General features: G+C 49.5%; 1 protein-coding gene and 1 long non-coding RNA gene across 4 annotated transcripts in view; one reads left to right on the forward strand and one right to left on the reverse strand.

Moving 5' to 3' along the window:
* Window positions 1–42: 42 nt before the first annotated feature.
* On the forward strand, window positions 43–18,820 carry PACSIN3 (protein kinase C and casein kinase substrate in neurons 3). 3 transcript variants are annotated; one of them, XM_027459367.3, is made up of 12 exons: window positions 43–198; window positions 9,954–10,028; window positions 11,267–11,367; window positions 11,789–11,945; window positions 12,455–12,690; window positions 13,043–13,198; window positions 13,730–13,905; window positions 14,670–14,790; window positions 15,359–15,495; window positions 16,168–16,230; window positions 16,747–16,907; window positions 18,506–18,820. In XM_027459367.3, the coding sequence occupies exons 3-12, from the start codon at window positions 11,314–11,316 to the stop codon at window positions 18,619–18,621; spliced, it is 1,377 nt and encodes a 458-aa protein (XP_027315168.1). In that variant the 5' UTR covers window positions 43–198; window positions 9,954–10,028; window positions 11,267–11,313; the 3' UTR covers window positions 18,622–18,820. The 3 variants fall into 3 exon arrangements, with proteins under 3 accessions (XP_027315168.1, XP_027315170.1, XP_071894803.1); XM_027459369.3 differs by lacking the exon at window positions 16,168–16,230 and having other exon boundaries at window positions 44–198; XM_072038702.1 differs by lacking the exons at window positions 43–198; window positions 9,954–10,028; window positions 16,168–16,230 and adding an exon at window positions 10,566–10,796.
* LOC140002635 (uncharacterized) overlaps window positions 2,669–19,435 on the reverse strand; it is a 25,982-nt gene continuing 9,215 nt past the window's right edge. Inside the window, exon 4 of the long non-coding RNA XR_011809668.1 lies at window positions 2,669–4,062. This is a non-coding gene — a long non-coding RNA (uncharacterized lncRNA). The remainder of the gene's footprint in view (window positions 4,063–19,435) is intronic.

The following is a 19,435-nucleotide window of genomic DNA, read 5'->3' on the forward strand; positions in this document are numbered from 1 at the left end:
GGGGCGGGCAGCAGGCGGCGCCCCCCACCCCCGGCCGGCCCCGAGCTGCGGGCCGAGCCCGCCCCGCCGGGAGCTGCTGGAGGCGGAGCGGGAGCCCCCGCGTCCCGTCCCGCGGCTGAAATAGGGGCAGGGCCCGGCCCGCTCCCCTCCCAGGTGGCCGCTGCCCTCTGAGCCGAGCCTGGCCGAGCCGCCTGCGAGGTAAGCAGCGGGGTCACCCCGGCTATAGGGCGGCTTTCGGCCCTGTTCTCCGGGGGGAGCCGGGGGTCCTGGAGGCTCCTGCCCGCGGTGGGCAGCGCGGCTGCGAGGGAAAAGTTTCCTCGGGGAAAGGGGGCGGCGCTGAGACCCCCGGGAGGGGCCGGGGTTGTTCCTCGGGAGGTGTTAGTGGGGTTTGGACACCCCCTGTATGGGTTTCGCCGCCCCGAGCCCCTCGCAGCCCGGTCTCCAGCCTGACCTTCAGCGGGCGCCCCCGCTCCCCAACCCCCCCCCCCCCCAGGGCTGGCGCCTCAGCGGGCTCAGGGCCCCTTTGTGGCGGCTCCGGCAGCGCTGAGGGGCAAAGCGGCTCCCCCGAGGGCTGGGGGCTGCCCTATGGGTCCTAGGGGGTCTGGTCGTTGTCCCCTTGGTGTGAGCTGGGCGGTCCCGGCTGTCTCATCCTCCCCCCTCAGCCCTGGGGTTGGTGTCGGGGGATTGGGGGGGCTGTGGGGGCTGTGCCCGGCTTTGGGGTAGGACGCCGGGGTTACCGTGTCCTCTCCAGCCTGGGGCAGGCGAAAGCTGCTCAACATGGAGGTATTAGTGGGCCTCACCGCCTGGCGCTCGCTCTGCGGGTTGTCACCGCTCGCAGGAGGAGGGATCTGCCATCTCTGCTGGGCGATCAATAAGCGAAGTTTGCCTGGCCCGAACGCGTTAACCAGTTTCGCTGCTTTTTGTGCCAACTCTGTGTGCTTCACTTGCTTCAGTTCTTCAAGCCCTGAGCTGTCCCTAGGCGTGGGGATGAGGACGAGGTGAGCCGACCACCTCTGGCGGCGTGGTCTGGCCTCCTTGTCCACCCTGCACCCAGTGGGTGCTCCCTGCCTCTTGTGGTGGGAGATCAGCCTCCCTCCCCTTCAAATCCACCACCGATCTGATTTGCACGGAGGTATTTGTGGTATGGCAGTAATCAATGGCACTGTGAAGCCCTAGCAGAGCCTCCTGCTCCACCCTGGGATTCAGATGTTGCCCAGAAGTCACTAAAGCCTCACGGCGATCCAAGCGAAGCTCAGTGCGTAATGGGCGCAGAATGCACGACTGCAGCGTGTGGGCTAAAATGACAGGGTCTGGCCGGTTCCAGCTCCAGGTGTGAGCTGGTCCCTGGGTGGAGTCACACCGGAGCTGCTCCCTGCGCGTTGCATAACCGAGCACATTCTTTTCGGGAGGGATTCACCTTTCTGTGAAGTGCACAGCATGCTCCGTGTGAGATGGAGCGTGTTCTGCTTTGGCAATGCTTTGTGTTATTAATAGTGCCTCGCAAGAAGTTCCCTAAAATGTTTACGAGATCGTACTTCCAGTTGCAGCTTGGAACAGAACGAGCGCCTGAGCTGAGCTAGCTGTGTGCCGCCTTCCCTGTGCTGTGCCCACTGTATTGTATTGTTGCATTGTTTTCTGAGCTCTTTTTTTCCTGACCTGTGAGTTTGTGCTTCTCTGGCTTGCCAGTACTTGTTCTATTAAGGCCTGTCTTCCTTCTCGGGTTCTAAAGGGTGGCAACTTCATCGTGTTGGTAGGTATAAGTGCTCATCTGGAACTCCACTATCAAACTTCAGTGAGTAAGGGCTGTGTGTGAGCTGGCTGTACCAAAATGCTGCAGGTCCTTGGCAGGCTGCGCGTAACCAAATTACAAAAGCCTGACTACCTCGTGGACCCAAAATCAGTTCTTGTCAGGATAGTGATGCTTTTAATCATTCTAGGTCATTATGGATTACACAAGAACTAGCCTGACTTTTTGGGGCCTTCCATGGATGAACATGAGCTTACAACCTATCACCACCCCTAAAAATCTATATGTATACATATGCACATATAAAGATTGAACAGAGCAGTCAGGTATATCTGTAATGCAACTAATCTTAGAAGATGACTGTAAAACAGAAACAGATGAGGCCCTATACTAGGGGCAAGATCAACTCCTGTTAAAAATGTTGTATCTCAGAGTGGCAAATACTATATATCCTTATTCTGGCAATTTTGAGGGCTGGAGATTATTCAGTTGTTGTTATTTAAACTGTTTGGTTCATGTGATGGCTGGCATCCAGGAATTGAACTGGAGACTTCAAAAGTATCTGCCTATAGCCTGAGTGGAAAAAACTATGCTCTTGATTAGAAAGCAGTAATAAACTGCCTCTTTTTTTTTTTTTCCATCAGCTGATCAGTAATATGTGAAGTTAGGCTGCTCATGAGAGTTCATGGGGAAATTTCTAAACAATGGGAGAGCTGTTTAAGCCCTTTGAGGCACTCTTATCTTCCTAAAACAGGCTTTCTGATCGGGCAAGCTATTTTATCATACTGACATAGCATGATGGGTGTAGATGGTGCTGTATGACAGGGAGCTGTGTCAGAGAGATTAAAAAAAAAAGCCTTAGTCTTAATCTAAAGGCTGTAGTGGGTGAGACAGAAAACAGTGAGTAGTGTATCTGGAGGGTTTTGTGGAGAATTTGGGCTTCTTCTATTTGAAGAGTAACAGGAGAGCTTTGCATCCTTGGAGCAGTTTGGAAGATGTTCAAGAGGTAGCTTAGCTACCTTGTGGCACAGTGAACACTAATTTAACATCCCAATGCCTTCTGACCATCTGGGCACACATTTTTCCAGCAGAAAGTGTAATGTGAATGCAAAGAGCCTGATGTGCCCTCTGCTGTAATCACCCAGCTTTGTTTCAGTGACTCGTACAGGAGTTTCATGTCCCTTCCAGCTGAAATGTGGGCTGAAGCTGGGTAATGCTGTGAAGCAACGTGTGTGACTGGCATCCTAATCATATTTCTGCCTTCAGTGGTGTCTCCTGGCTGTGAATGGCACAATGGGAAGGAGCCTTTCAGACTTGAGACACTTGGAATTTGTGTGTTCAGTCTAGTGGTTGTCAGTGGGCATTGTAGTTTGCTTAAGAGGCGTGTGAGGGATCTCCATGGTACCAGGGGCCTGGATCCAGAGGCATTAGGCTTGGGGGGGATTTTATGCTCTCCTAGTTGACGATCACAGTAGGACTGTTCAGTGTGACCTGTGGGTAGGCTTTTTTGCAGGCTAGGGGAGTTAGAATTGCTGCAGACAACACAGGTGACAGTAAGTCTTCTGCTCTGTCCATGCCACGAGCTTGCCCAAGCTGTCTCATCTGTTTGTGGGAAGATGTGGTTCTCCTAGGCTGTTGGGGATCTGGTCAATCTCTTCAGTCACTGTAGATGACTGTCTGTTGACAGGAACTTCCTCCTCTGCCTCAGTACCTTGCTGCTGAGCCAAACCTCTCCTGCTCCTGTGTGCCTGCCAAGCTGCATGGGCTGCAGCACTGCAGTATAGGAGTGTGAGGTGGGCTTCTTACCCGACTCTGACAAGGGCAAGCAACCTTCCTGGAGGACCTGGAGACAATGAGCACGTTTCACTTCTTGGATAATTCTAGATGCTTGTTTTTGCTTCTTGGTATCCTTAATCAGCCCTTTCTTGTACCAGCACTGCTTACCCCATTGCCTGGAAACCTCTGTGAAAGCCTGGTGTTGACACCAGCAGGCTTCTACCCCAATACAACCAACAGCAAAAACAGTTTTTTGAGCTGTGGGATAGGAGCTGCTTCCAGAAGCCACGAGGGAGGAAACAATGCCCACTGGATTGCTCTGTTTGTGCTTTGATTTTAAAAAAGGTCCTGCTGTTCTTCCCTCATGTGTCTGTTTGGGACCTGAGGATTAGAAACTGAGATCTGTGCTTTGGCCAATGGGCTGAGGAAGCAAATGACATTCCAGTGATGCTCAGCAGTTGAAATTTCTTCTGTGATATGTGCCCTTTGGACTGAGTAACACATTCCTTTGTAGCCTCTTGGAGTGTTGTTGATAACACCTGGAATATGAAGTATATTGATATTAATAGACGTGTTCTTCAGCTTGATATTCAAAAATGTATTTGAAGAGGGATGAAGATACAATACTGAAAATGAGGACCGGATTCTGTGCAGGTAAACTGAAAGTAGACAGAAGCTGCTGCAAGACGTAGTGTATATGACCTCCAGGATGAATGTGTCAGGTATGAATAATCACAGTGCAGGATAGTTCCTGATGGCTGCCCTTTTCAACCTCCTTATCTGTGCAATCTCCAGGAAATATGTCAAAAAGACAAAGGGTACCTTTACAAATAAACTCTCTACAAAGCAATGGAATCTGCTTACTGCTGCTTGGACCAGGAGATGCTATGAAGGGAATCCAAATTACTGAGTGTTCTCTACACTCCACAGAGCAAACGTTCTTTCTGGGACCAGGCATGTAAAAAACACTCCGGTTGTGTAAAATAACTTTGTCTAACCTCTTGCCTGTAGTTCTGCCACTTCATGTGGTGCCGAAGGCTGCCTTATGCTTGCGTCTTCACGTTTAAGTGTTCCTGTGAGGAAGCAGCTGAGGGAACCTATCTCTGGTAACAAAAGCTGCCAAAGAGCTTTGCTGTCATCTAAGTGCAGGAACTAGCCACAACACAACACAGAAGCAGCATGTGTAATGCTTTACCTCTTGCTTTCCCTTTACTGTAAGAGATGTTCTAGCACTCAGTCTGATCTCATTCAGCTTTCCTTGAAAAAAATTGCTGTCCAGGGATGTGGTGGAGCCCCCATCCTTGGAGGTATCTAAGAGACATGTGGATGTGGTATGTAGGGGCGTGGTTTAGTGGTGGACTTGGCAGTGTTAAGGTTAGTGGTTGGACTTGATTAGGGGTCTTTTCCAACCTAAATAATTCTGATTCTGTCTAATAAAAGCTGATTTACTGTTTACCAAGTAAAACCAGAAGTCTGAGAGATAAAGAGGAAGAAATACACTACCTTGAAATCATTGTGCTTATGATTGCTGTGTACTTTGTCTACATGATGAATATTTGCCAAGTCCATCTCCCATTGCCCCCTTCCTTTAGAAGACAGTTCAGTGAAACTGCATGAGGGCTTCCTTGCATATAGAGGTATGCAGAACTGCAGCTGGGTTAAAGAAGTGTTCCTTCCCAATGGAAGGGGCAGAGGAGCCTGGTTGGAGACACTGCTGCACTACACCACACAGTGGTCAGGGAACTGCCAGAGGCTCGGTGCTGGAGCGGTGCGAAGTGGCCTGCGGCTCTTCTGAAGGCTGTTGGGTTGCAGCCTGCTCCCTTAAGGCTCCTTAATGCATTCAAGTAAACTTGATCCCTGCTCTGGGGGTTACAAGGTGACTCAATCACAGGAGGAGAATATTCCATTGATAGAAACTACTGCAATTTCCTGAGGTTGGGGAAAAAGCAAACAGCAGCACCACCCTGTTATTTCTTTTCTTTACTCTGGGCTGGATGAGGATGGGGCCTTCTGTTCTGTTTGGATCACTGCTGTTCACATACAGATCTAAACAAAACAACTTATTTGCTCAAAGCTTGGCTGGAAGTGGGCACACTGAAAGTGGGCCTGCTGTTGCAACCTCCTTTAATACTGGAGATCTACATCCTATTGGAAAGGAAAACAATTTTTTGTGGTGAAACAATTTCTGCCTGGTACAGCTATGTTGGTCAGGAATCTAACCTTTAGATCAGCAGTGACGTGTTGGCAGAAGCCTATCCTGTAGCCTTGGCCTCTGCAAACTGGATAGGGAATAGCTAAAAAAATATGGAAAGTATTTTGTCTGAACACTTTTTTTTTTTTTTTTTAAAAAAAAAAAGAGAACCACTTGGGGTTATGGCATGGTGAGATGTCTGCAGGATATTAGCTTGGCCTGGATCTGGAGGAGACCAATATAAGGAAGCTGTGGCCTGAAACTAGAGAGAGCGCTGAAGCAGCACGTAGACTCAGGAGGTCAGCACCTTAAGCGGAGGAGGATCTTGTCTGTATTTTTGTACTTTGGTATAACCATTGAGAATTTTGCTGGGGGACAGCCACACAGTCTCTGGAGAATCATTGTCTTGGAGACAAGCTGCTGTTAGAGGCTTGCACATAGCTGAAGTGACCTTTGTGTGCAGTTACTGCTCTGCCTGATGTCTCTGACCTCTCCCTGCCTGGAGAAAGGGAAAGATCTCTAAACTGCACTAGGCAGCCCCAGCAGGCTTCAGGGAGCAGCTGAGAAACATGGGTTTGTAGGCCCATGGCAGGTGACTCTAGCAAGGGTGTGACCACAGCAATAGGGTAAGCATCTTGGAGGATGTTTTGCTGGGTAGAAGTTATTTCAGAGTCACAGGCTTTTTGGAGGGTCTTGATGCCACTTGGTGCTCCTCTAGCTGTAGAGAACTGGCCTCTCTCTGGCAGGTGACCACCTGTAACCATCAGTGCCCCTGTGTAATGGCAGTGGAGAGCACCTTAATGGGCATCGTTCAATTCAGAGCTGTTGGATGCCCACACGTAGAGATGAGGCTGGAGAGGAAACCTTGTCCCATGCTTTGTTTCACTCTTCCCATCAGGCACCTTCCCAGCACTGCTGTACCAGTACCAGGCCCATTTATTATGCTGGGGGCCTTCCTAGTGTCAGCTCTAGCTTCTTTCTGACAACAAGTTACCAAAAAAAGGTGTTCTCATGGCAGCCGCTCTGGAAGGGGAGGGTGGACTGTTGTCCTTTGGTGTCTTCGGGTTGTTCAGATTGAAGTGTTTATCTGCAGCCTACACCAGAAGCGCCCTGGAGTGAAAACAAAACCTCTCCCACTGCCTGCTGTACAGGAAAAGTGACTCTTTGGGAATCGAACGGGCTGGTTGCAGAGATGGCACGCTGCTGCTTTGAGGTGTTATTGTCCTGAGGTGGAAGTGAGTTAGCCTGCTCCTGATTGAAACTCTTGGTTAGCTTGTCTTGAACACCCCTATAGGAACTGGTCCATAATAAATGTCCATCAGCAAAGCCCAGTTCGTTGATAGATATAATTGAACATTTTCCTTCATCTGCCTGGATCCAGTGCTTGCAGTTGTACTCAGGCAAGGTGGAAAAGGGACTCTGCTGGGCAGGAGGCTTTGCCTGGCGCTGTGTACAAGCTCTGTTTCTGTGGAAGAACTCCTGCAGGCCTGTATGCACCAGCACTTTGAGCGTTTGTAGAGCTCAGAGGCTGGTTCTTGGCGAACCTAGGGAAACAATTGCTCACAGGGAGTCTCGGGAGGCGGTCAAGTAATGCACAGAAGTGATGCCTTGGGCGTTTGGAGTCTGGAAGCACTGGAGTGCGGTGTAGAGGGAAGAGGATTTTTGTGGCTTGTGTGCCTTAGGGAGAAGTTTCTGAAGTCAAGGGTGCTTATTACTATCTGGCCTTGAAGCTTTAATTGTGGATCAGGACCCTGTTGTACTCGTGTTGTGTAAACACGAAGCAAAAAGGCCTGCTGAGTGGTGTGGTGCCAGATGCACACGAAAGTGAGGGTTTTAGCCTGACCTCCCGGTCTGAGGGTGGGGAGTTGTGGTGTGAGATGTGACAGACCAGAGCAGGGGTGAGATGGATGTGGTTAAAGGCTGAAACAGCTCTGCTGTGACAAGTGCTCTGGCGGTTCTTGTAGTGGAGCTCAGCACCAGTGAATCAGTCCTGAGCCACTCTGCCCTTCTGCAGCTGAAGGCCAAGAGCTCTTTTTGGATAACTTACTATATTGGTCAAAATAAGAGAGCAGATATTTGGGGGATGGAGGGGAATACTTTTTTTTAAAACACTATTAGCAGCAAGGCTTGTGTCTGCATAAATCTCAGTTGTACGGTTTATTTTGTCTACTTGTCTCTGCTGGTTGTGTCTACAGTGCTCTCATCTGTAATTGTGCAGAGAAGTGACTGGAGATGTGGGTGCTCTCCCTGCTTCCTGGGGGAGTTCCTCGTGCAGGAGCTGCACTGAGGTCTCATTCACTCAACTGTAAGAAATGGATGAGGGAAGCAGGAGGAGAAAGAAACATTCCTCTGCTCTGCAAATTTAACGTTGGTCCCCTCTTAGCAGAGGCGGCAGTGGCATCAGAAAGTCTTGGTGTTGATCCACACAGCTGCAGCTCATCCTGTACAGGCTCTGCCAACCTTCCTGAATGACACGGTGGCTCCTGCTCCATCAGGACGCAGGGTAGTACTGTCATCTCCCCACCTTGCTGTAGAGCAGCCTTTGGCACATGTAACACTCATCTGTTTGCTTTTCCTGGCAAACTCGCGTTTTCCCTGGTCTCAAGCTCTTGGCAGCTCGCAAAAAATACGATGTTTGGGGAATAATCAGGCGTGAGTGGGTGGAGTGGCAATCTATTTGCTCCTCTTGGGCTGAGGGTGACAGCAGCAGCTGTTCTTCAGCCCCCGTGTGCGCTGCTAAGTACCATCCCTGTGTCTGCACGCAGATCCAATTTGATCTGCTGACTGACATGGGCTCATGGAGTATGTAAAGTCCAGAAAAAGCCTGGCAGAAAAGGGTCCTCCTTGTTCTTTGACCTTTTTGCTTCTACCAGGACCCTTTTATCTAAACTTCTATGAAGTCTATACAACTGCTATTGAAATAACCTATTCTGCTGGGTGCTACTTGGGCCATGAAGATTAACCTGTAGAAACGTTAAACTACTTTTTTTTTATTTTTTGATTTGACCACCCAGCTCCTGTGGTGGTGGTCTCAGTAGAGCTTCGAGCTGTGGGGTGCTTTGCCACGTGTTACTGATGCTGAAAACTCCCGTGTGTTCAGATGCAGAGTGGAGAAGTTAACGGAAGGGAAATTCATGGGGTGTTCCTGAATTCCGAGGTGCCACATTCAGCTCAGGAAGTTCCTGTCAACAAATGGTTAGAGGCTTGGAAAGTACGCAGGGAAGCATCATGTATGCTTGCTCTGTTCTCCAAGCAAGGAAAAAATAGCTGCTTTTGGCCACTGGCTGTGAAGCGTATGCGGTGACAAGGACCCTTAGTCTGATCCAGCGCAGCTACTATTATGTTTCAGAGCCTGCTAATCTTAGTGATAGTAAATCCAGTTACTTGCGTTTGTAACTCCCAAGAAATTTGAGCTGTGCCTCCTTATTTTATTGTGGAAATAATGGGTTTGGGTTCCTCCTTTCTTTACCGACTGACCAGGCAAACAAGCTCGCTGTGACACACAAGCTTTCCGCATTTACCCCTGAATTCTAGCACGCTGGAGTCAGTCTGAATCGGAAACCAGAGATGGAAGGCATGGTTGTGATTCAGTGCTTCCCGATAAAGAAGTGGGGATGGGGGCAGTGTGGGAGGGAAGGGTGGAAAAAGTGATACAACCTTAATGGGTGACATCTAATTGAGCTGTGTCTCCACGAGGAGAAGCTTGGTTTTAAATGTAGAACTACTGAGTCCTTTGTCTCCTTTTCATCTTTAGGGAAAAGGGATGGGAAGAAGCCCATGTCTGTCCTTCCCGTCTTTTCTTGAAGCCTGCCATGTCTGTGTGAGGCAGTGGGCTTTCCTACCAGCCGCTGTGCAGTGAGGGGGGTCAGGCCCCACCGCCCCGTGCCTGGGGTGTGCTTTTTTTAGGCCTTGCTGGCGTTGGGCTGTTCCCTTTGCTCAGCTGTTGTGATGCTGCCACCTTTCCCGCACAGTGCTGTCATGCCGCCCCAAATAGTTTCTATTTTAACTTTCTCTGGGGCTAGGTCTTGTGACACAAGGATTTGGCATCTCTCCTACGTGCTGGAACGTGGCATCTTCGGAGGCACGGTGGCTGCAGCTGCTATATCAGAGGGTGCCCCTCCTAGTAGCTGGCAGAAGGGGGACACCCCTATCCCTGCCCTGGGGTTGGGATGTGTCAGAAGAGGCAGCATCCCTGCGGGGAAGCAGCACTGTAACTGCTTGTCTCTCTCTCTCCTCCAGTCTGTTGTAAGGTGTCTGAAGAGCTTGGGACATACTTGCCAGCTCCCTGTTGCTCCCCTGTTGTCTCCCTCTCAGGTAAGTGGTTAGTGGGGGCGATGCTGAGCTGTGTGCCCTGGAAGCACACCAGATGGCTTTGCAGCCTGCTAAGGGAGGATGAGGACGGCTGGTGGCATGAGTGGAGGTGTTCTTCAGGCTTCTGAGCTTGTGCACCTGAGCATCACATCGCATTTAACAGCTGGCTTGTGTGACTGGAGGTCAGCACTTCCAGCCTTCTGGGGAAACCCAGAGGAACGGCATCAATGTGCTTCTGACAGTCAACAGCATGTGAGGCTGGGCAAACAGAGCCCAATTGTTTCTGGAAGAAACGGAGGAAATTCCTGCAGCCTGTGTTGGGGTGCTGGTGAGGTGGCTCGCACCGCAGCTGCCACGCTGAGAAGGATTTGCAGGAGGTGGGAGACGGGCACTCCTGACCTGATCTCCATTTCTGCTGTGTGCTCCGTGGGCTGGCAGAACCAGCAGATACCTCCCCGGGGTGTGAGGGAAGCTTTTTATAACTAGGAATGTGCAAGAGGAGAAGTAAGTGGCAGCAAAGGACATCTATGCTGCGTTAACCCAGGCTTGCCCAGAGGGGAGTGGGTTTGTGCAGGAGCAACTGGTGTGGGCCTCTTTCCATTCCTCATTCCTGCACAAAAGCATCCTTGGGCCTCTCCCCAGGGATTTCAGAGTCACACCGCATCAGGAGCAAAGCAGCAGCGCAGGCTTGTACAGGGAATGGGCCAAAGTCCTGAGACAGAGGTTGAGAAGCACCTTTCACCTTCTAGCCTAGATTTTGAGCCTACTGAGGTGACAGACTCAAGTGTTTTTAGGGAAGCCGTGTGGCTGGGTAACCAGCATGCATGCTGCGGTGCCATGTGCCTCTGCGTGTTCCTGTAGCTCTGCTCAAGCCCAGCTCAGGTGGTGGGCAGCTTATCGGGCTCCTCCCCATTCACAACATGCCTGACTGCTCGGCCTCGTTTTCTCCAGCCAGTTGTTGTAATCCTGACTCACACCGGGAAACCGGAGTCATCTCTGCTGATGGAGGACTCGAAGTGATTCAAGTTTTCAAATAAGTGTAGCTGCTTCAGCTTCTGTAGCTTTTGCTGCCTTCCCGAGGGCCTCGGTTAAGAAAGGGATCTCTGCAGGGGTGGCTGGTGCTGCTGAGAAGTGTTGGATTCACTGCTGTCTCTAGGATCTGTTCAGCTGAAGTTTGAGATCGACACCTACAAGGAGGTTTGGCCAGTGCTGTGTTAGAAATCCCTTTTCTCTCTCCTCAGCTTAACTGAAATCTGCAAAAATTCCTTGCTGCAAGAAAACGAGGGCGATGTCATCAGAAGATGATGCTGGCGGGGAGGCTCCTGGGGGCAGTTTCTGGGAGGTAAGGATAATTGGGGTGTGAGGGAGGTAGGAAGGAATGTCTTACCTCCCACCCATGGAATTAAAGGGTTGAGTTTCAGGTTCATGGGTGACATGGCGCTCTTGGGGAGTGGAAGGGAGAGGCCGTGGGGTGGTTCGGTAACGTGTTGTCTTACTGCAAGGAGGAGTAACCCTTTCCTCCACTGATGCTGTGGAATGAGACTTCCTTGTTCAGCTGACACTGCTCAGAGCTGTGAGAGGCAAAGAGCATCTTGGCGTCCACCCTCCATTGCTCTGCCTGGCAGAGCACCAGAGGCGGGTCTGAGCCCAGCTGCAGGTTCCAGGAGGGTCTGCGCTCCCTCCCAGTGCGCTGCTCGACCTCCTCCTGTCTGTGCTGAAGGAACGTGAAGGTGCAGTATAAATAACAATGTGTGAAATTTCAGGCTGGAAACTACAGGCGGACAGTGAAGCGTGTGGATGATGGCTACCGTCTCTGCAATGACTTGATCTCCTGCTTCCAGGAGCGAGCCAAGATAGAGAAGAACTACGCCCAGCAGCTAACAGAGTGGTCCCGTAAGTGGAGGACCAATGTGGAGAAAGGTAAAGTTGGCAGGCTGGGCTATGAGCAGGATGCAGTAATTGCACTGTATTCCTGGAGTGCTCTATCGTACTGAGGTGTGAGGCTGTTTCCTTGGGGAGGACGGGACAGGCTGCTCTTCTCCAGAAAGGGGGGTGTGAATTTCTTGGGCATTGTTTTGTTTTTGTTTTTGTAGGCAGGTCTTTGGTTTACTTTTAGAAGTCTTCCTCTTCCTCTGCATTGTCAGGTGTTCGGTTACAAAAAATATTTTTAGTGTTGCAAGTCCTTGGCCAGTCCAAAGCTTAAATCGAGCTGCAGATCGCCCATCTTAAATGCCTGCCTTGGCCAGCTGTGACAGCCAGTCTGGGTGCTGCCTTCTGGGACTGAGTGGAGACCAGTCAGTGCTGACTTATGTGATGGAGCAGAGCTGTGGAAGTGACTGCAAAGTGATAGATGAATGTAGGAGGAGGAAAATGAGTGTTTTTTCTTGTGGGCAGGAGGTGAAGAGCCCCTCTGGTGCTTGTTCCTGCAGGTCCACAGTATGGTACTCTGGAGAAGGCCTGGCATGCTTTCCTGACAGCTGCAGACAGACTTAGTGAAATCCACTTAGATGTCCGGAACCACCTGGCTGGCGAAGATTCGGATAAGATCAAGGCCTGGCAGAAGGAGGCCTACCACAAGCAGATGATTGGGGGCTTCAAGGAGACAAAGGAGGCAGAGGATGGGTTCCGCAAGGCCCAGAAGCCCTGGGTGAAGAAGATGAAAGATGTGAGCAAAGTGTGAATGGGGAAGGAGGGGTGAGGGTGGTCCAGGTGGGTGCCACTAGCCACAGTAGGGAGTGCCACAGAGGGAGGGATGGCTAGCTGGGCTCTTGGTCTCGGTCTTGCAGCTTCCTTTCTGTGTAAGAAAAGTTTAGGAACAGGCTTGGTGTTCCTACATGGCAGGTTAACACTACAAGATTATCTGGAGATACCTGTTCCCATGGTTGGCGAAACACCAAACTGGCATTTCTGTTTGTCCTCAAACAATTGCTGCTTACTGCAACAAAGTGTTAATGTGCTCTCTCTGAAGAATAGAAGATCTCTGGTACAGAATCACCTTGTCTGCATCACTCCTACAGGTAGAGACCTCAAAGAAAAACTACCACGCAGCCCGGAAGGAGGAGAAAACAGCCCATACAAGGGAGAACCATGCCAAGGCAGACTCCTCGGTCTCCCAGGAGCAGCTGCGCAAGTTGCAGGAGCGTGTAGAGAAGTGCACTCAGGAGGCTGAGAAGGTGAGCACTGAATGGACACGCATCACAAGGATGCGAATTCCAAGGAGAAGGCACTGGCTGCATTGTCACTCAGTGAAATTGCTCCTGCTGGAGGCTGTAAGGAGGTGTGAGATCGCATTGTTTTGAAGTTTTAGTGAGTTAAACTGAAGCTTTAGGAAGGCTGAGTGAGGGGTCTATCCTTGGTGTTGAGTAGAATTTAATTTATAGATATATTTAAAAAAAAAAGTAGGGGACTGGTTGCAGGGGGAGGGAGCTGCAGAGCTGAAGACTTGGTTACCAAATGTGGGTGGCTTACTTGCTGACAGGAGTGAGTGTGGAAGGACCTCTATGGAGGAGGGTGGTAAGGAAGGAAGAACTTCTAAGATACTAGGAGAGCAATGGATTTGGGTACCAGCTGTGGGACTTTATCTGTTTTCTGTGCTGTGTGTTCAGCAGTGCAGGGGGAAAAACTTCCCTCCTGAGCAGGGGGAGTGTCAGTGGTTTGACATCAAAGCAATATATCACCCCTGTTCCCCTCCTGTGTTGATACAGTGCAAGGATCAATACGAGAAGATGCTGGAAGAGCTGAACCGCTACAATCCCCGCTACATGGAGGACATGGAGCAAGTGTTTGAGGGCTGTCAAGAAGCAGAGCGCAAGCGATTGTGCTTCTTTAAGGAGATGTTCCTGAATCTGCACCAGCATCTCAACCTCTCCACCAGTGAAAGGTACCAGCCCTGACACAGAAGGGAGGCTCTCTACCCTGGGGTGTCCTGGGCACTGAAAAGGGGTCTAATTCTGGTGTTGGTGAAAGGGAGCTGCATCAGGCACATTTTGCTCCTTCCCCTTCTGATTGAGAATGGGCATTCAGTCTCTTTTTTGACTGACCAGTGCAGGAGGATCCCCACAGAGGATTCTTTCTGCCTCTGAACCCTTTGTCTTCCAGTACTGAACCATGGGTGTGTTTCTGTTCTGTGAAGTGCCTCAGTGTCATGTAATCCCAGTCTGTGGAAGGCAATGGAGCCACATTCCTGTATGTGTAGTAAATACACCCGTTTTGTCCTGAGTAGAGACATCTTGAGAGAAAGATGATCATGAGCCCATGAGTTGCCCTGAAATAGGGGTTACACAGGGAGGTAGACTCTTCTGGGCTCCTATGCGTTGAGGTGGAGGTAACAAATCTGAGCCACTTCCTTATGTGCAAGAATGTGCCAGGCCCTTTTGATACTCATTTGAGCTATGCTGGGAACTGGCAGATGTTAGCTACTATCACACCAAACAGCTTGCCATACTTGCTGTACTGACTCCTCTGTGAAGGTGGCCCTGTTTTTCTTGAGCTGAACAGGCGTTGCACCCCGCTAGCACCCTTAGTTCTGTGGGGTTTGATATGCTATGTAATTGTGCATGAGGTTATGCTCTTCTTTTTGACTTAGGTTTTGGGGAACCACTGAGGGACTTGGTTCCTGATGGTTCTGTTTGTTTTTGGTCATAGCTTTCAAGCGTTGTATCGTGATCTCTACCAAGTCATCATGGCTGCAGACAACCAGGAAGACCTGAAGTGGTGGCGCAACACTCATGGGCCAGGCATGGCAATGAATTGGCCTCAGTTTGAGGTGACAAAGCATTCTAGAGTATATTATAATTTCTCACTATCTAACTGCTTTCCTGAAATTGGTGGATTGCTAGTCTTGCATTGGAAAGATGTGTCAGGCATACCTCTTTCCTTCCCTTTCCAAGAGCTTCTGAGAGCTGGCATCTGGTCCTTTTAGGCTAAACCATGCCGGTGTCTCTGGCCTTGAAGTAAGGCTCATTGCTCAGCAAACTTCATGATATTAGAATCTTCGGAGACTTCTGGGGTTGCAGTCCTTTCACTTCCTTAAAGGAATGTGTGCAACCTTGCTGAACTGCAACTACTCTGCCTTCCAGCTGCAACAGCAGGGAAGCTGAACTGGTTCTCAGGGTCCTGGGATAAGCTCCTATTGTCACTTTTCCCACAGGCCCTCTTGTTGCACCTCAGGATTCGAGAGGAGTGAGCCTGCTCTGTCTGCAAGGCCACTTGGCTGATCAGCCACAATTGAAGCATGACTTGTGTTATTACACTTCTGTACTGTCCAGTAGAAAAGATGCCCGGAGCTCTCATATCCTAATGGCTTGATGGTGTTATTACTTCTCCCTGAACAGGAATGGTCCCTGGAAACACAGCGGCCGATCACCAAGAAGGAGAAGAGCGGTAAGATGGCCGACGATGTCACGCTGACCAGCATTTTGCCTGCACGGGATGGTGTTCTTTCACAGACCCCTCTGCAGACGAGGCGAGGGTAAGGATTGAAACCTGGGATACATCCTGTTAGGAGACATACAGCCCTGCCCAGGGTAATTAATGAGTTGGGTTGACAGGACTGATCTGAACTTCTTGTCTCTTCTATTTCTAGCCCCATGGCCTTGCCCAGGACAAGGTAGAATAAGGCTGTTAGGGGAGCTCTTTTTGGTCTCCTATATAGCATTCTCCTAGATAGCATCTCACTAAGGGCCTCCCTTGTAAAGATTCTTCTAGTGATGAGATCTGGCCTTGTTCAGACCAGTGCTGTGCAAGATTGTGGCAGGTGTTTCCACACCTTCTCTTCCACCCAGACAAGGTGAAGAGAGTTGGGAACTGGTGACCTTGTGAGCTAACTGTACTGTTTCCTAAATGAAGGCATCAGTGTTTGTTTTTTTTCTCCCTTGGCATGGTGCTGAGTGCTGCCTGACAAGTCTGGGTACAGCTGCTTCCCTTGCCAGGAAGCAAGCAGGAGAACAGGGAGATATAATAGGATATAGGGATATATAATAGGGAGAATAGGGTATCCTGCAGCGCTGTCACCATCCCGCCTTAAATGGGGAACCCTGGCATAATTGAACTGGGTGGGAAAGAAGGGGAACATAGGGGCATCTCGAGGCCATCACTGTATTTCAGTCTATTGGATTCAGGGGCCCTATTTGCCACTCCACAGGTCTTCCTATCAAGAGGAGCAGAACAGCTTCTATGACAGCCTGAGGGCACCCACATTTGTGAAGTTAGTATGGAATGTAGCCTCTTTGGGGGTTTCTGGGTTCCAGGTGCCTGTCCTCTGCTGTTCCTCCCCTCTGCTCTTGCTTCTCACTCAGAAAATGGCATTCCAGCCACATCTGTTTGGGATGGGAGACCTGTTTTTTCCCCTGTCTGTCCTGTTCTTGGCTGGAATAACTCTGGACACAGCTGGGCTCTCCATTTTAGGACTGACTGACCTTCCCTGAGTGAGATGGTCTGCTGGAGTAGGATGAGGTCACGAAAAGTATGCATGTGTGGAAGTGCTGAGAATGAGTTACCTTCCTAGCCCTCAGGGCTCTAATGCTGGGATGCTTTCAACCAAATCTAGTATCTCCCAGTGTCCTGCTGTCCCATTCACCCTGACTTGGCTTTTGGGTCTCTTGCACTTCATTCTATGGCATAGAAGCCTTTGAGGGGTCAGAGTGGTGTGTGATTCAGGAGGAGGTGGGTGAGAGATGACCCTAACTACCATCTTGTCTCCTCTCTGCTTCCACATGTACAGTGGGGGAAAGGAAGACATTTCGGAGTGGTCAGATGAGGACACTCCAAAGAAGTGCCTGGATGCCAACGGGCATGAGGAGGACTTAAAGGTACCAGGTGTACGGGTACGAGCACTGTATGATTACACAGGACAGGAGGCTGATGAGCTGAGCTTTAAAGCAGGTACAGAAGCACTAACCTCTCACTAACTTTTTGCTGTCCTCACTTGAGCCAAGTGAATGATTGAAACACTTTAAGAACTGGATGTCCACTTGAAAACTGACAATTATTCTTCTTTCCCTGGCCTGACCCACTGCCAACTGCTGAGGAGAATGATACACCAGGCAGTTCAACCTGTTGTAGATCAAAAGACAGCGAGGCCACAAAGTCTGCTTGGGTCTTGGTTACAGTGTAGGGAAAGCAGCAGACCCAAGTGGTGAAATCGATCCTGCCTGCTGTCTCCTAAGGCATTTATTCTTTATTAAATGTTTTTCCCTTGTCACTGATATAAATTACTCCTCTCTGAAGTATGAGAAAGGTGACCACCTATATTGATTGTCCTTTGAAGTAACCAGAAGGTAGATACTCTGGGAAGAAAGCCCATTTGACTGCCATGCACTACTGAAGGCAGAGTTCAGCTGGCAGAAACATCTATGCAAACTGTGGGTATCTTGAGAATGGGTGTTCTGGCTCCCAGCAGAGAGGACTGAGGGAGGGAGAATGCTCAAGCAAATAAACCCCTCCCCTTCTTTCTTCCATCACTTAAACTTATACACTTAGTTTGAATGTGCCATCTTCTCCAAATTCAAGAGGACATGTGGATCTTGAGTGTCTCTAATCTTGCTTCTTCTATGTGGTGTCTGCTATAGAAGTACACCCCTCTTTAAAAGACGCTGTCTTTCAGTAGCAAGGACTTGTGCCTGAGGCCAGCATCTGTGCTGTGGTGTAACCATTCTAACAAACTTCCTAACGTTAACTTGTTGCTGTAAAATATGAGTGCTCTGGATCTTGACTCTTTGGGGTCTTGACTCTTTGCTATTTCTTTCTAGTCAGCTGATAAATAGAGGCATGACTGGTTATCTTCAGTCATCCCTTTTCTGAATCTGCTCTGACAAGCAAGGACCAGTAGGGCTCAAGCCTAACAGCAGATGACTTTCTTTCCCAGCCTCTGCCAGTGTGGGATGTGCTTACTGATGCAGTAGACCTCCCTCTCTGGCAGATGTATGACTTTTTCTGCTGACAGAAGGGGACCTCTCTGCCCTTTCCTGTAGTAGATACGGGGAGGTTAAAAGCCTTTCCTGGTCATAGTCTGGGAAAGGAGTTAATTCCATGCCTTTCTGGCCAAGCCAGACAGTTCATCATGGAATAGTTGTTTGGGGTATTTCCAGACAGAGCTTAGCTGCTTTTTACATTTCCTTCCTACCTGCTCCAGTGGAACTTTTTTTTTTTTTTTTAAAAAAAAAAAAAGGATCCCTGAGCATTCTGAGCCTTTTGGCTTATAGGCACATTCCTCTGGGGAAAAGAAGGTTGGGTGGAAATATTGGGAACAACTTTCTGATGTTGAAGAGCAGAAGTTCCTTTGCCTTAGGGGATGGTACTGATCACAGATACTGAAGAGGTCTGTAACTCTGGATTGGATTAAACTGCAGTATGATAGTGTGATAAAGGGAAAAAGTGTGGGGATTCAGACCAACTCTTTTTTCAATTCAGAAAAAAAACAAATGCTCTTCTACCTTTCCCCTTTCCCAAGGCTGCTTCCTAATATCTGTTTTTGGTTGTAGGTGAAGAATTAATGAAGATAAGTGAGGAAGATGAGCAGGGCTGGTGCAAGGGCCGACTTCTCACTGGCCACGTTGGACTCTATCCTGCTAACTATGTTGAGAAGGTTGGATCATGATTGCTACCACCCTGTTAGTGTCTCAGCCATGCCAGCATCTCCTGCAGAGGTCACTGGGTCACTGCTGGCTCCACTCCACCTTTGCAGTATATCCAACACCTTCTGGACTCTGAGGGCATGTATTCCATGTAACTAATGCTTCATTTTAAATGCCTAGACCTGTAGGGATTTTCTAATAAATAAACAAGGATGAGTAAGACTTTTCTGACTGTGAGCACTATAGGAATTTAAAAGTGCAGAAGAGAACAGATCCTCCTGACTTGCACTTGGTGAAGGGAGATACATGACATGTCCAACTCCTCACAACAGACAAAGACTTCCTGGGCTTCAACATGTGCATCCATAGCATGGGGGTGTCTGCCCTGCCCCCAGGCTTCCTGTTCAAGGAACTCTGGATGTGCAGGGCTGTAGGGAACTTGTAGCATTGCTTCCTCTTTTTGCTGAGCTGAGGCAGAAATCTGTTTATCCTCTCAAATCTTTCAGAAATCTTCAGTGTCCTTTACCTCAGGCCTGGTGACTCCTGTGGTAAGGCAGCTGATAAAAAGGTGTAACTTCAAAAGCCTGGATTTCCCCTCCCACTGTCCTCCGGTTTATTGGGATAACACCAGAAATGCATGATAACACAACTTAGGGACAGGAGAAAGGCTTCTATCTTGCACTGTCTAGCTGTTCATGCTGGCAAGGTGGAAGAGGAATGTCTGGTAGCATACTGGGACTAGCTTTTTTCTGGTCCTGAATCTGTTTCAGGTGTACATATGCCCAGTTAAGAGAAGACCTCTCCAATCTCCATCCTGCCTTTCTGCCCTTCAAAGTC

This window comes from Anas platyrhynchos, chromosome 5, assembly GCF_047663525.1.
Source record: "Anas platyrhynchos isolate ZD024472 breed Pekin duck chromosome 5, IASCAAS_PekinDuck_T2T, whole genome shotgun sequence".
Taxonomy (NCBI): Eukaryota; Metazoa; Chordata; class Aves; order Anseriformes; family Anatidae; genus Anas; species Anas platyrhynchos.

Excerpts from the sequence above, each read along its gene's own strand:
- PACSIN3 (XM_027459367.3), top strand. The coding sequence starts at position 11,314 with ATGTCATCAGAAGATGATGCTGGCGGGGAGGCTCCTGGGGGCAGTTTC. Across the intron at positions 14,791-15,358 it reads TGAATTGGCCTCAGTTTGAG|GAATGGTCCCTGGAAACACA; the intron begins GTGACAAAGCAT and ends CTCCCTGAACAG. Across the intron at positions 16,908-18,505 it reads TGAGCTGAGCTTTAAAGCAG|GTGAAGAATTAATGAAGATA; the intron begins GTACAGAAGCAC and ends TTTTGGTTGTAG.